This window comes from Monodon monoceros, unplaced genomic scaffold, assembly GCF_005190385.1.
Source record: "Monodon monoceros isolate NGI ecotype Baffin Bay Population unplaced genomic scaffold, NGI_Narwhal_1 Super_Scaffold_18, whole genome shotgun sequence".
NCBI classification, from domain to species: Eukaryota; Metazoa; Chordata; class Mammalia; order Artiodactyla; family Monodontidae; genus Monodon; species Monodon monoceros.
In genome coordinates, this window is record NW_021703774.1 from 160,597,174 (window position 1) to 160,610,754 (window position 13,581).

Consider the following 13,581-nt stretch of genomic DNA (forward strand, 5'->3'; position numbering starts at 1 on the left):
CAGGTGTCCCTTCCTCTCCTCCCACTCGGGCCAGACCCACATGGCTCCCCGCCGCCATAATGGCTGACTTACACGAGTTCCTACTTGTGCCAGGCCCTGTGCTAAGGACATTATGTGAATTACCTTAGTGAGTCCTCACAAGCTTCATTTTACAAGGAGAAGCCTGAGGCTCTGGGAGGTGAGGTGGCTTCCCAAGGCCACAGCCAGGAAGTGGCCAAGACCCCCGGGCCCATCGCCCCATCCAGTGGGCTGGGAGCGGAGGCCTGAGGCTGGGGGCTGGGCTGATGCCGCCTTTTCCCCTGGAAGGGGCTGAGCTGACAGTGCCCCCGACATCTCCCTCTTCTCTCCCCACAGCGGTTCCTCGGTGACTACGGCCTGCAGTGGGTGGGTGAGCCCATGCATGAGGAGGACTCAGAGGATGGCGAGAGGGACTGGATGACAGCCAAGAAGTTCTGGAAGCCAGGTAAAGTCGGGGTCCACCCCGGGCCCTCCTGCAAAGGGAATTCCCCTACAGCTACCGATGGCCCACAGCTGTCCAGAGGCCAGCTCATTCATGCCCCTTCTCCCAGCACAAGGTGCCCCACAGCCTCCCACAGCTTGCCACTGACACAGGAGCAGGAGAGAAAGGCTTCAGCCTCCATCCCTGACCACCTAACCCTGGACTCTGCTTGCTCATCTTTCTAAGGCTCCAGGGACCCAGGGATACAAAACGTAACAAGACCTCATTTGTCTCAGGCACCATAGTTTACAAAATGTCACCCATTTAAAAGCTGTGGCCTTTAGAAGCAATCCCCCTGCTTTGGAAGCTGGCCCTCAGGCCAGGGGCTTGGTCCCCTCTGTGGACTCCCTTTCCAGGTTCATTTGTAGCAAACTATTGAAATCTACCTGCATCTCTGGGCCTCCACCACGTTTTATTTTTAACTCAACTGCTAATATCCCGAGGGATGCACTCCAGAGATTTGGGGCCATAGAACTGGCTACTTCCTTTATATATATACTTTTTTTTTTTTTTTTTTGGCTGCATTGGGTCTTCGTTGCTGTGTGCGGGCTTTCTCTAGTTGCGTTGTGGCGAGCAGGGGCTACTCTTCGATGCGGTGCGTGGGCTTCTGATTGTGGTGGCTTCTCTTGTTGCAGAGCACGGGCTCTGTGGCGGGCGGGCTTCAGTAGTGGCTCGCGGGCTCAGTAGTTGTGGCTCGCAGATTTTAGAGCGCAGACTCAGTTGTGGCACATGGGCTTAGTTGCTCCGCAGCACGTGGGATCTTCCCAGACCGGGGATCGAACCTGTGTCCTCTGCATTGGCAGGCAGATTCTTAACCACTGCGCCACCAGGGAAGTCCCAGAACTGGCCACTTCTGGAAGCTGGGTCCATTCTCTTCAAAGAATGGAGGTCATTGCCTGGAAGGTAGTTCTCCAGGCTCTGTTGGTCACACCTGGGTCCTCATCACCACCGCCTAACCCAGGTGTGACTTGGGTACTCGAGTTCCGTTCTCTGAGCCTTCAGTTCCTCGTCAGTAGATGGGTGTGTATTCTTTCCCATAGAGTTACTACGAGTCAGTGGGTTGGACGCAACACCTAGCACTGACCTCGCATGTCATCAGCCTCACAAGTGGGAACTCTCATTGTTTTCCACGGTCAGAAGGCAGTGGCAGTCTCATGGGAACATGAGCTTGGCTCCCAGGGGACTGTTTGGAAGACAACTGTACTTTCTTAATTTCATAAGTTTCCTGCTGGGTAAAAACCCAGACTGAAAACATGAGAGTCCCACCTGCTGCACATTGGCTAGATCCCCCTAAATCTCAGGGGAAAACCCCCTCACCCTTGTTTCAAAAACATCACTTCCCATTTGCACCATATTTGCCACTTTTAAAGCATTTTCACAAATAGCCTTGGCACAGGCCAGGGGTTATTCCATTTTACAGATGGGGAAACTGAGGCACTTAAGCAGTCTGTTGAGTGAAGGGGGCAAGACTTAAGGCTGGGAGCCCACTGGGAGACGGTTACAGTCATCCAGGCCAAAGATGAGATGATGCCCAGCATAAGGGTGATACTGGTGGGGCTGGTGAGAAGGGGCAGAGCAGAGAGATTTAGGAGGGGAATCCATGGCCTTGGCGATTGCTCGAACATTAGGGAGGGGGTGGGAGGAACCTGGGATGACCCTGGGGAGCACGGCTGTCGGGGAAGATGTCCCATTTAGGACAGGGCAAAGCTGGGGAGCTGTATGGCAGCTGGGCCATGCCAGGAGCTGAACCCTGGGCTGAGTGCTATGGGAAGTTCTCCCTGGGTGAGAGGCGAGACCCTGATAGGCAACAGCCAGAAGCTGTAAGGATGTCCCTTCCTGGGGTCCAGGGCCAGAGGCCTGCCGGCACTACGGACACACACACGCACGCACGCACGCACGCACGCACTCACACACACACACTGCCCCTGTGTGGTGAGCTGGGCTCAGGCCTCATGTGGCCTTGCTGACTAGTTGGAGGGCAGACTTCCTTCTGGCCAGTGGGGCCCTCCCTGCTCCTTTGGGGAAGGGGTGAGACCAGACAGCTGGTTTCTGGACCTGGTTCTGTGGATTCCACCCTCTCCTCCCAAAAAGAGAGCAGCCCCCAACTGCTCTGTGTTGTTGTTTTTTGCTCAGAGTATGGCTGTTCTCAAGCCACTTGTTCTAAAGCCTGGCCACAAGTTCCTGATTTGTGTCTTTTTCTTCTTTTGCCTTTTGATTCTTCAACATGGAGGGGGCTCAGTTTAGCTCTTCTGACAGATGAACAACATGTTTTTCATTTCTAGCAGCTTTTCCTCCTGGGACTGCCCACCCCCCTTTCCTGGCTTTTTCCCTTCCTCTCCCTATGGCCTTGTCCCCATGTGCCAACCTGCCCCTGCCCCAAGGGCCCTTGGGTCCATGAAGCCAGCCTCTGGCTGACCCTGATGCTCTGGCTTGTTTCTCTGGATCTCCCTCTGTTGGGTACCACTCCCCACAGGCCCTGGGGCAGCAGGCCAGTGGATTGGTGAGCTGGGGCATCTGTATTAGGCAGACTGGGGCTGATTCAAACATTCTAGAGCCTGGGACTCTTAGGGAGGAGGGTCAGTTGGGCCCATGAAGGGGCTCAGGGGAGAGGAAGCCTTGCAAGGGCTTGGCCTCAGGCCAGATCATTCACCCCTTCCCACCAGTACGTTGAGTAGCAAACAGGATGCCGTGCCAGGTGCTTCAGGGTATGCGGAGACATGAAAGGGACAGTTCCCGCTCTGGTCCTACCACCTTCGGGTCAGGTGTTGAGCCTCAGGGCTGAGAGCTCCAGCCAACTCTGAGCTCCCCCCACCCTTCACCTCTGAGCTCCTCACCACCCCCCATCAAGTCCCTGCCCTCTCTCTACATCTCCCCTTCCCACTCCCAGCGCCCACCTCCCCAACCCTTTTCCCCAAGCCCAGGCTCTGGCATCTGTGTGGGAGCCTCTTCCCTCCCCTGCTCAGGAAGCCAGCCTGACTCCTCCATGGGCTGTCCCTGGGCTGCCCTTGGGCCCCTGGAACTGGCCTGGCCTAGACCCCAGGCAGGCTGGACTCCTGCCACCCACCCTCCCACTAGCTCGGTCCTGTGCTGTGTCCCCCAAGTGCCTTGCCCCCTTTTCTCCCCTCCTGTGAAGCTCAGCTCAAACCCCACCTGCTCTAGCACATGTGCGTGGAGTGCCTGTTCGGCGCCAGGCGCTGTGCCGCCCTGCAGCTGCCCCGGGCGCGTAGTTAGGGGCTCTGCGTTGCAGTGAAAGCCTTAAAGGCTCTGGCTGAAGAGGGGGGCCTGGGTCAGATCGTACCCTGTGTGGGGAACCTGCCTCACCTCTGAGTCCACATCCTCATCTGTGAGGTGAGGAGATGGTACGATTGACCCCTAGGCCCTGAACTGAGAGCACTGAATACCACAGTGTGGAGTACGTGGAGTGTTCTCTCAGGCGGACATGCGGTCAGTGAATGATGACCATGTCCATCTACTGCTCCGCCCCTGCTGTGCTCCAGAGTGCCAGCACAGGGCTCGACCCGAAGGCCAGGGCACGTGCACAGGCAGGTGATTTGCAGGCATTGCCTGGGTGCCCTTGGCTTGGATGGTCAGAGCCCGCCGGGATGATCCTCTGTACAGGATGAGGTGGGGAAAAGCAGGGTGATGATCAAAGCGAGGGCCAGAGAAGTCAGCTCCTGCCGAGTCACAGGCAGAAGTCAGCTCCTGCCGAGTCACAAGGCCCCCCTTGGTCACCCTGGCGGTGACCAGACTCTCGGAGCCCGTTTTCTCCCCGCCGGCTCCTCTGAAGAGCAGAGTGAATGTAGGTGAAGTCCCCAGAGCAGGGCCCGGCGTGCAGGTGGGTGGAAATAGCGGGTCTGTTTCCTTTCAACAGCCTTCGCATGCGGTGCTGGGACGGGCCTGCTGGCGCACGTCGGACACTGCCGGGATTTCACAGCAGCAGGTTGTCCTCCTGGTGAGGGTGCGAGGGGCCAGCCCAGGGCAGGCCCACCACTCAGCTGCGCTAGGGGCAGTGTCTGGCCCTCCTCTGGGCCCTGCGACCCCACAGTGGCACTTAACACATGCCACTGTCACTCTTTGTCACCCTGTCTCCTTCATTCAAGTATGAGCCTGAGGAGGGCAGGACTCTGGGCATGGGCGTGGCCATGCTGCTCAGAGCCTGGCAGGGCACGGGCGCTGCGGACGGGACGTACTTGCTGGATGGCGGGGTGGTGGGGTGGAGGGACGGATCCAGTGCGTCTTGAGCACCCATTGTGGGCCAGGCCCAGGGCTGGCTGCTCTTGCCTGTGTTCAACTTGACCGGTGTAGCTGGAAAGACCAATAAGCAAACAAAATGACAGCAGCCTGTGATGAGGGCCAGGAGTGGGCCCAAGGGCTCCAGAAACCCAGGAGGAACAGAGGCCCAGGCTCAGGGGCAGGGGCTCCGGGCAAGGCTTCTCCACTTAGGTGGTGAGAGGGCACCTGAGCCCTGTGATGATCAAGAGGGTGGGGTGTTAGTGACAACAACAGCTCTGTCTGCCAGGCACTTCCTGTGAGCCTCACAGCAACCCTGTAAAGTGGGGCTGTTATTGTCTTCATTTTATAGAAGAGGAAGCTGAGGCCCAGAGATGTTGGCCCACGTGCCCGGGGTCACACAGCTTGGAAGTGGTAGCCCGGGCTGTACGGCTTCAGAGTGTGAGTGGGAGAGCTTGTTGAGGGCAGGCTGGGGAGCCAGGGCTCTGAGGGTCTTGGGAGTTGGGCCAAGGAGCTTGGACTTGATCTCCATGCCTGTTCACTCCCCTTTTAAATAAAATCATGGGCTCTCAAAAGTTGGATGAGGCCTCAGAGATGATCTCCCTGCACTGTACCCCTCCTTGGAAAGGAACCCCAGTGAGCAGTACCTGAAGAACCAACACTGAGAGGCAAGCCTGCGTGGTCACTGAGGACAGAGGCTTAGAGTCACCTGGGCCCTGCAAGCTGCGTGACCCGGGGCATGTCACCTTACAAGGCCCAGTTTCCTCATCTGTAAAATGGGAGAAGGAAGACCTGCCTCTTGATGCTTGGCATAGTAAATGCTGAGTCATCATCACAGTCAGTTCACCCCTGGATCTTGCGGGCAGGATGAAGATTTCTATTATCTACCCGTTCCCTGGAAAAGAAAGCTGCGGCTCAGAGAGGAAATGCCTCACTTGACCTCTGACCTGCCTCATCCCATGTGATGTGGCTGCACGGGGCCAGGCTTCTGTTGAGCACTCCTGGCTGTGAGGTGGCGATGCCAGGCTCTTCCTGCCTTATTCTCTTAGCCCTGGTTTGTCCAGAGCGGCGGTTCCTTCTCCCGGGCCCCTTATGTCACCTCCATTCTGCTGCATCTGATACCTGCCAGGCCCACCCTGCTTTCACTTCTCCACCCCCGAGCCCTGGCTGAGAGCCTTCCGGGCTGATTTTCTCCGCCAACTTTTCTTTTCTCTTTCATTGCTTCTTGGCATCCTCCCCTGGGTTTCCACCTGCCCCTTCCCCTGTCGACACCTCAGCTCCCTGAAAAAGCCCAGGCCCCAGGAGGCAGCTGGATTAGCAGTCCGCGCGCATCTGAGTCGTCCTGTTGGCCGTGCTGTGTGGCCTGCCTTGGCCAAGTCATGTGACTTTCTAGGCCTCACTTTCCATCTGTAAGAATATAGGGTGGGGGCAGATGTTGGCAGTGATGAGCTTTTCTGCTGTTATTTTCGGGTTTACCTGGGTGTTCTGAAAGTACTTAGTTAGCTGTTCAAGGAAAATGGTGTCTCGATATTGTTCTGGCTCATACCAGGGATATCCAGGATGTTCTGTGAGTTTTTCTTGGGACTCTCAGGGACTCCAGGGGACCCCAGGAAGAGGGGGGCGCAGGTGCAGCCCCTGCAGCAGTAGCAGATGTAGGGGAGAAGGGAAGGCCAGCTGGGGCCTACCGTTTCAGCAGCCACAAAGGCAACAGGAAACAGGGCCGCCCACATCTGTACTTCCCCGGTACAGCCACTGCACCACTGTGGGGAAAGGAATTGGGTCCCCAGAGTCCTGACCCACATCCTGCCTCAGCCTGGCTGTCCTGGTGAAAAACAACTTCCAAGAAGGCCCAGAAAGTCACCGGTGTTTTATAGGGTTACACCCTAGTAGATGACTTAGTTCGGGGCAAGATCCCTTCAAGACTGAGAACAAGCTCCTGGCCTGTCCCCCAGCAGCACCCCACCTGCCCTGTATCCTTTCTGCTCTGGCATCTGTCTTGGCTGCCTCATCACCCCACCTGCACCCCGTGAACCTTATGAACAGCTCTATGGACAACACATTTGTCAGAAGAGGAGGCCAAATACATGTGCAACCCAAGGTCTCCCATGTCCTGTCCAGCAGGTGTCCCGACCCTCACCTCTCTCTCCTGATGGTGCAGATGGGTGGAAAGAACAGACTCCAGGGTCAACCCCCTCTTCTAACTTGCCAAGTGGCCTGAGGCAAATCATTTTTCATCTCTGTGGGCCTGTTTCCTCATGTGTAAAATGGAGATAAATAACCCTGCTGCGTGGCCTCTGGGTTGGCCTGAGGTCCATTTGTGCACGGTAGAGCTGGCAACAATAACTAACACAGACAGATGCTTGCTGGAATTCTTACGTGGTCATCTTGGACCCTTACAGCCATCCTGGTCCTATCATCGTCACCTTCTAGAAGAGAATGCTGTGGTGCGGAGCGTTAAATGACTTGACCAAAGTCACACAGGTAGAAGTGGAGGAGCTGGAATTTGAGCCCAGACAGCTGGGAACTCTGCACTGTGCCTTTCAGCTGCTAACACAGTGCCTGGCACATCTGATCTGGGATCTGATCCCGCTCTTGCCACTTACTGTGTGTGTCCCTAGGCCAGCCATTAACCTCTAACCCTTAGTTTCCTAATATGGAAAATGGGGATGTTTATAGTCCCTACAGCATAGGGTTGGTATGAAGAAAGAATGGGATAATAGATGTTAAACCCCTAGCACAAAGTAAATGCTCACTAAAGGACAGCTATTATTATTATCTAGTGTTAGCTGTCCTTCCTCCTCCCCAGGTGGTCACTTAAAGAGATGCTAAGGCCCCTGCCCAGCATAGGAGGGGGCTGTGGAAGCCAGGGATCTGGAGCACACAGCAGCCATGAAGAGAGGCTCATGGGTGTCAATCCTCTTTGCCAGGAGACTCACTGGTACCCCCTGAGGTAGACTTTGACAGGCTGCTGGCTAGCCTGAAGGATCTCAGTGAGCTGGCGGTAGACAGTGACACCCAGCTGACACCAATGCCCAGCAGAGTGCCACACTGTGTCCTTGAGCCCATCCCACTGAAGCTCTACCAGAATGGCATCGTGATGTTCGATGGGCCCTTCCGGCCCTTCCACGATCCCTCCACACAGGTAGGAGTGACGGGGAGGGGAGACAGGCCTGTGCACCCTCAAGCCACTGTGGTGGCCCACCCCCTGCTCACCATTAGTTGGAGATGATGGGCCCAGCTCACCCCCCGCCCCCAGGCCCCTGCAGAAGCCCCAGAACCCCCCCCCCCCCCCCCCCAACCATGTCCTGGGACTCTGTTTCCAGAGTCTGATCCAGAGAGTAACTGGCCCCATGATCCCGGGGCCCAGAGCCTGCCATCTAGACAGGAAGCAGGGTGTAGGGCACTGCACAGGTCCAGCCGGGCCTCACCCTACCTCTCCCCCTGCAGCGCTGCCTCCGAGACATATTGGATGGCTTCTTCCCGTCAGAGCTCCAGCGGCTGTACCCTGACGGGGTCTCCTTTAAGGTGATGGGCTCTCCTTAAACCACTCACTCCCAGTGTGGGGATTTTGGAGGGGGTGGGAATGCTTCCTCAGGCATCACCTAGGGGCACTGCCCCACCTCAGAGACCCCAGTCTGATGACCTCCAGAAGGAGGGTGAGCCTGAAACGGGGCTGGGAAGGGAGCAGGAAGGCTGCCGTGGCCATACTTGCCGCATCAGCAGTGGGGAAGGCGTGTAGCTGAACGGCAGGCAGCGCCCCCTTCTGGCATCCTGAGAGCAGAGCCCTCAGCTGCGTGGCACCACTGCCCCTCCTCCCCAGCATTCAGGACACCTGGACAGCCTGGGGAACGTGAGGAGCCCACGCAAAACTGTCCTGGCTCCCCCCAGAGGCTCCTGGAGCCTCCTGGTTGGGGTGGAAGGTAGTGCCATTGGGGGGCAAACGTTGGGACTAAAGGACTTGAGATGGAGCCGGCCCCCTGCTGTGGGGGCAGTCGGCAGTGAGATGAGGGTGCTGTGATGGGAGCACATGAGGTTGTGTCCCAGAGGGTGGTGCGTTAGTTCCACAGTGAGAGCATGTGAGGGGGTGTGTGCCACCATGGCTTGGAAAATAGCGTGAGTCACGACCAGGGGTGTTTGAGGTAGTTCATGCCAAGCAGGGCTTTGCCCTCTCCTAACATCCTCATCCCTCCCCTCCTGGTCTGCTCCCGAGAGGGACTCTGTGAAGAGGATGTCAGTACTGTGGCTCCAGCTGGAGTGATGAGGGGAGCTTGCAGGAAGAGCAGGGCTCAGGTGGGTGGGAGCAGCATGAACTGCAGCTCTCCTGCTCTTTCCCGGGGCCTCGGTTTCCTCATCTGTAAAATGGGGATTGCATCAGACCATCCCTTGGGCCTATTCCTGGGGCCTCTGTTTGGGCAAGTAGGGATGGGCATGGAGCTCAGGGCTGAAGAGATGTGCCAGCCGCTGTTTCCCTTCCTTCTTGACAGGTGAGTGACCTGCGCAATCAGGTCTACCCAGAGAATGGGCTGGACCCGTTCCCAGGCGAGGGCCGAGTGGTAGGCTGGCAGAGGATTCGAAAGCCCTTGGACAGGATGGAGCACCCAGGTGAGCTCGGCCCTGAGGCTGAGCCAGGTGGTGGGGGCACTGTGCAGGACAAGCTCCAGGTAGCCTCCTCCACCATCACACACAGTCTCTGCCCCGGCCAAGGCTCCCAATGCCCTCTCTGCAGGCTCCAGGATGATCGCCGAGAAGTTTCTGAACAGGCTGCCCAAATTAGTGATCCGACAAGGCGAGGTGATTGACATTCGAGGCCCCATCCAGGGCACCCTGAAGGTGAGGCCAGCCCTGGCTCCCCCAGCCTTATTGGCGGGGGAGGGGGGCGGGGGGGGCAGCTTTACCATCAACCCTGGCCCAGCCTACCGGAGCAGCGGCTTACCTGGAGGCTCAGGCTTGAGGGCCCCTGAGGATGGCCTGGATGGAGAGATGACTTCCTCAGAGCTGTTCCCCTGTCTCCTGGAAACGATGGAGCTGGTGAGCTCTCAGGACTGTCTCCTGGTCTCTCTGAGCTGGGACCAGAGAGCAACTGGCCAACGCAGGAGTGTGGCTCTAAGAGTGGGAAAGTCAGGGGAGTCTAGGTTGGGGGTGAGCCCAAGTTCAGGCCACCCTCTTGAGGTCCAGACCGAAATACACCTTCCTGGCCTTCACAGGACTCATCACCCTGCTACTCCTCCCTCGCCCCGCCTGGGTCCCGGGACTCTGCCTTCACCACACGTGGCCAAGTCCCGTCAGATCTGTCTATCCCCAGAACTGCTCCCGAATCCATCTCTTCTCTCCATTCCCCCCACCCACCATCCTAGCCTAGGCTCCAGAGTGTCTCCCAGACAACTGCAGTGGCCCCTCACTGGCCTCCCACTTCCACTCCCGCCCTGCCAGCCATCCTCCCCCAGCAGCCTCTGTGCTCTTTTAAAAATGCAAATTGGATCTTGGCTCTTCCCTGTTGAAACCCTCCAGTGGTTCTTAGGTAAGGCCTGTCATTCCTTTCTGGTCCTTTTCCCACCTCTAACCTTTTCTTTTTTCCAGTCCAACCTGATTCCCAGCTTCAGCCACATGAATGCTGACACTTTCTCAAATATATCACCTCTTCTCAGAAGTCTTCCCTGACCTATGCTCTCTGGAATATCCTAGCCCCCCATCCCATTTCTAAGGACTCCTCTTCATCCTCCAGTCACAGCTCAGGTGTCATTTCCCCAGGGAAGCCTTCCCAGACCCATGCTAGGTTAGGCACCCAGCCTGGTCGCTGTGTGGGGTTCTGTCTCCCCCACTAGAATGAGGGAAGGGAACGATGGGGCTACCTCCCAAAGCTTCCCTTCTATTTCCTCTCCTTGGGCCCCCATTTACACAGAATACCCCCTCCCGCTTTGGCTCACTGGTCTCATCCATCCCTGGTCAGGAGAAGTCCCCTGTAGGGGTTGGGGGGAGAGTGTGACTGGCAGGGCCCAGGGCTCTGTCCACTCCATCGATGCCTTCCGGAACTGCTGCCCATTGCATGTCCAGATCCAGGAGATCGTGGTGGAGACGCCTGCCTTGGCTGCTGAGCGTGAGAGGTGAGGGCAGAGTGGAGAGGTGAGGACCCTGGGACTGGGCTACCAGGGGGTATTGACGGCCTCTGGGTCCGCAGGAGCCAGGAGTCTCCGGAGTCACCCGTGCCCGCGCTCTCCACGCTGCGCATCAAGTCTGAGAATGGCGAGCAGGCCTTCCTGCTGCTGATGCGGCCGGAGGACACAGTCGGTGATGTGCGCACCCTGCTTGCACAGGCCAGGTGGGCGCGGGGCTCAGCTGGCGGCCGCAGCAGGGCTCTGGCCCCACGACCCGGCCTGATTCGTTCTTCCCTGTCCCCAGGGCCGTGGAGGCCACCACCTTCGAGATCTTCAGTACGTTCCCGCCCACAGTCTACCACAATGACGCTCTCACGCTGCAGGCCGTGGGCCTGGTGCCCAACGCCACGCTGCTGCTTCGGGCGCGCCGGGCTCCGCTGCCCGCCCCCGGCCCCGAATAAAGCGCCCACCCCAACACCGGCTGCTCTGCGAGGCTCTCTTGGCAGGGCAGCCCAGCAGCACTAGCTCCGCTGAGGAGGGGGCGGCGCCGAGCCGCCCCTCTGTAACTCGAGCCCCAGCTGGCGGGCCTGGCCGCTGGGTCTTTGTCCTCTAGGTTCCTCTTTCTGCTCAGAAGGGCTAAGCTGCTCCAGGGGAGAGAGGGCCCACCCCAGCCCAGCGCCTCTTGTGCCAGTGTGCAGATCCCTGCGCACAGACACGCGCAGGGCCACAAGCACGTGGGGACACTTCAACACTATGCATCAAAGCCACTGCCCCAACGCTGACAGAACTGCATCTGGGCACCCACTTCCATGACACACCCACACCTAGCCGAGCTGTTGGGACACAGGCAGGTGGCCACGAGGCACAGCCGCGTTACTGACTGGCATGCAAACGTGCAGTATACACCACGGTAATGGACACCATCACGTGCATGTGCACTGGAGGGTGACCCACCCACACGCTCTAGAAACCGTTGGTCCACACAGGTATGTGTGTGCTGGACATATATCCAAACACACGCACTGTCAATCGCACACAGAGGTGCCACACGGGAGCACAGCCTCAGCACAATCACATCTACCAGACTTGCTCAGAGCAGGGACCCAGGATGTCCACGCCACACCAGACAAAGACACGATGCCAATGGAATGGAACATTTAATTGTTTCTGCGGTGCTCCCGGATGGGGATTGCGGGGCCTTTGGCAGAGCCCTGGCTAATGGAACCAACAAAGGTGCCTATCAGCCAGTGCCAGGCAGGGTGGCAGCCTCAGGGCCAGGCTGAGGACAACCAGCACTTGGGCTGTTGCTTAAGACAATTTCTGAGACTAGTGGGTAAGGAATGTTGCCTTTGAATAGAGGAGAAGGAGCTACAGTTAGAGAGGGGAGGCGGTAGGTCTTGGGTTGGGGGGAGGGGCTCCAAGGTCGTAAGGTTAGGAATAACGGAGTTGTCACAAGGTCCTTCATGGGTGATGGCTGGGGGGAACGTGGTGACGGAGTCCAGGGGGCTGACTCGGCTCAGGCCAGTTTCAGGAACTCCTGCAGTGTGTTTTGCTCCACAGCCTCCACGAAGAGCTCATAGTCCTGGGGGAGGGGACAAGAGGTGGTCACCTGAGTGCTGGTGCTTTGTCTCAGGTCTGACTCTGGCTGGTATCCTTCTACAACACTCCCTCCATCCCCAACCCCCAGGCCCATACCCCACAGTACTGGTCCCCGTTGACAATCTGGGGTGGGGTGGCCTTGGGGTTGCCCGCCAGGGCTCGCATCTCATCCCGCAGGGCGTTGTCTTGGGAGATGTCCACTAGCTGGTACTGGATGCGCTTCCCATCCAGGATGCGGGTCACCTCGCTCTGCTGGGACTTGATCTGGGGGCAAAGGGCGGGCAGGGGTTAGTGAGCAGACTGGAGGGTTTATGGGAGGAACCCTGGGCAGAAAAAAAGGGAGTGTGGCCAGGAGCTTTTGTCCCCCTGTCCCGCTCCACGCCCTAGGGGAGGGTTCTGGCCACTAGGAGTTGGGAGGAGGAGTCAGGATTGTGGTGGTGTGGAAGGAGAGAGGGACCACCAACCATGAGGAGGGGAGTTAGAATGAACGTAAGTGAGAAAAATTAAGGGTGGGGAGAGCCAGGAGCTCGGCAAAGAGAAAAAAGGGCAGGCCTGGGTGGAGACGGGTAAGGCGCCACCTCCGCCCCCAGGTACACACACACACACACACACACACACACACACAGTGGAGGAGAGGAAGGGCAAGATAAGGACATGGTCAAGGCTCAGCCTGGTAGTGGGTGTGCAGACGACCCAGGATGCCCGAAGGAGGTGTTTAGGATGGGGCCAAGAAGCCTGCCCCCACCCAACTCAGGAGGCCGTGTCCAGCACCTCGCCGCCCCCGCCCTGGGGGCGGGTCCCAGGCGCCGGGTCCAGAGCAACAGGACCACCACCAGCGCTCTACCCCAGGGCGCGCACTCACTTCGCGGGAGCCGGTGACCGACGTGCTGTAAACGCGCAGGCCGCTCATGCTGCGGATGGGCCGACGGGCCGACAGGCAGACGGGGTAGCGGTGGCAGCAGCTGCACGGCCTGGAGACGAGGCCGCCGCGCTCGGGAGCGGTTTCCTTCCTGCTCAGCCCGCGAGTCATAGCTCTCGGGACCAATGGGCGGCACGGACAGGCGCGCGGCCGGGGCGGGGCCTGCGCGACCCCGCCCCACGCAGCGCCGGGCCCCCTCCCGCCCCCCTTGGGGACCGGGCGCACCGAGGACCCCTGTCCCA

General features: G+C 58.5%; 2 protein-coding genes across 9 annotated transcripts in view; one reads left to right on the plus strand and one right to left on the minus strand.

Moving 5' to 3' along the window:
* The window catches only part of UBXN11 (UBX domain protein 11), a 22,689-nt gene extending 10,958 nt beyond the window's left edge, over nucleotides 1-11,731 (plus strand). Inside the window, exons 8-17 of one of the 8 annotated variants that reach the window (XR_003794574.1) lie at nucleotides 355-463; nucleotides 4,371-4,439; nucleotides 7,657-7,871; nucleotides 8,177-8,254; nucleotides 9,214-9,331; nucleotides 9,456-9,559; nucleotides 9,642-9,757; nucleotides 10,781-10,830; nucleotides 10,905-11,019; nucleotides 11,126-11,204. Coding sequence is in view for 4 of the 8 variants with exons in the window: in XM_029230124.1 (XP_029085957.1) it covers nucleotides 355-463; nucleotides 4,371-4,439; nucleotides 7,657-7,871; nucleotides 8,177-8,254; nucleotides 9,214-9,331; nucleotides 9,456-9,559; nucleotides 10,781-10,830; nucleotides 10,905-11,045; nucleotides 11,126-11,282 (1,041 nt within the window). In the remaining 4 variants the exon portion in view is untranslated. Of the gene's footprint in view, nucleotides 1-354; nucleotides 464-4,370; nucleotides 4,440-7,656; nucleotides 7,872-8,176; nucleotides 8,255-9,213; nucleotides 9,332-9,455; nucleotides 9,560-9,641; nucleotides 9,758-10,306; nucleotides 10,831-10,904; nucleotides 11,046-11,125 lie in introns of all 8 variants that reach the window. The other 7 variants (XR_003794573.1, XR_003794572.1, XR_003794575.1 and 4 more) reach the window with 7 other exon arrangements.
* Nucleotides 11,732-11,959: 228 nt separating this feature from the next.
* Nucleotides 11,960-13,483, minus strand: SH3BGRL3 (SH3 domain binding glutamate rich protein like 3). The gene is made up of 3 exons (XM_029230128.1): nucleotides 13,283-13,483; nucleotides 12,517-12,684; nucleotides 11,960-12,403 (listed from the first exon to the last, which is right to left on the minus strand). Exons 1-3 carry the CDS (start codon nucleotides 13,448-13,450, stop codon nucleotides 12,338-12,340), a joined length of 402 nt encoding a protein of 133 aa, XP_029085961.1. The 5' UTR covers nucleotides 13,451-13,483; the 3' UTR covers nucleotides 11,960-12,337.
* Nucleotides 13,484-13,581: the final 98 nt, after the last annotated feature.

Coding starts and splice junctions, on each gene's coding strand:
- SH3BGRL3 (XM_029230128.1), bottom strand. CDS start 13,450: ATGACTCGCGGGCTGAGCAGGAAGGAAACCGCTCCCGAGCGCGGCGGC. Junction 12,685..13,282: donor CGGTCACCGGCTCCCGCGAA/GTGAGTGCGCGC, acceptor CTTTGCCCCCAG/ATCAAGTCCCAGCAGAGCGA. Junction 12,404..12,516: donor ACGGGGACCAGTACTGTGGG/GTATGGGCCTGG, acceptor CCCCTCCCCCAG/GACTATGAGCTCTTCGTGGA.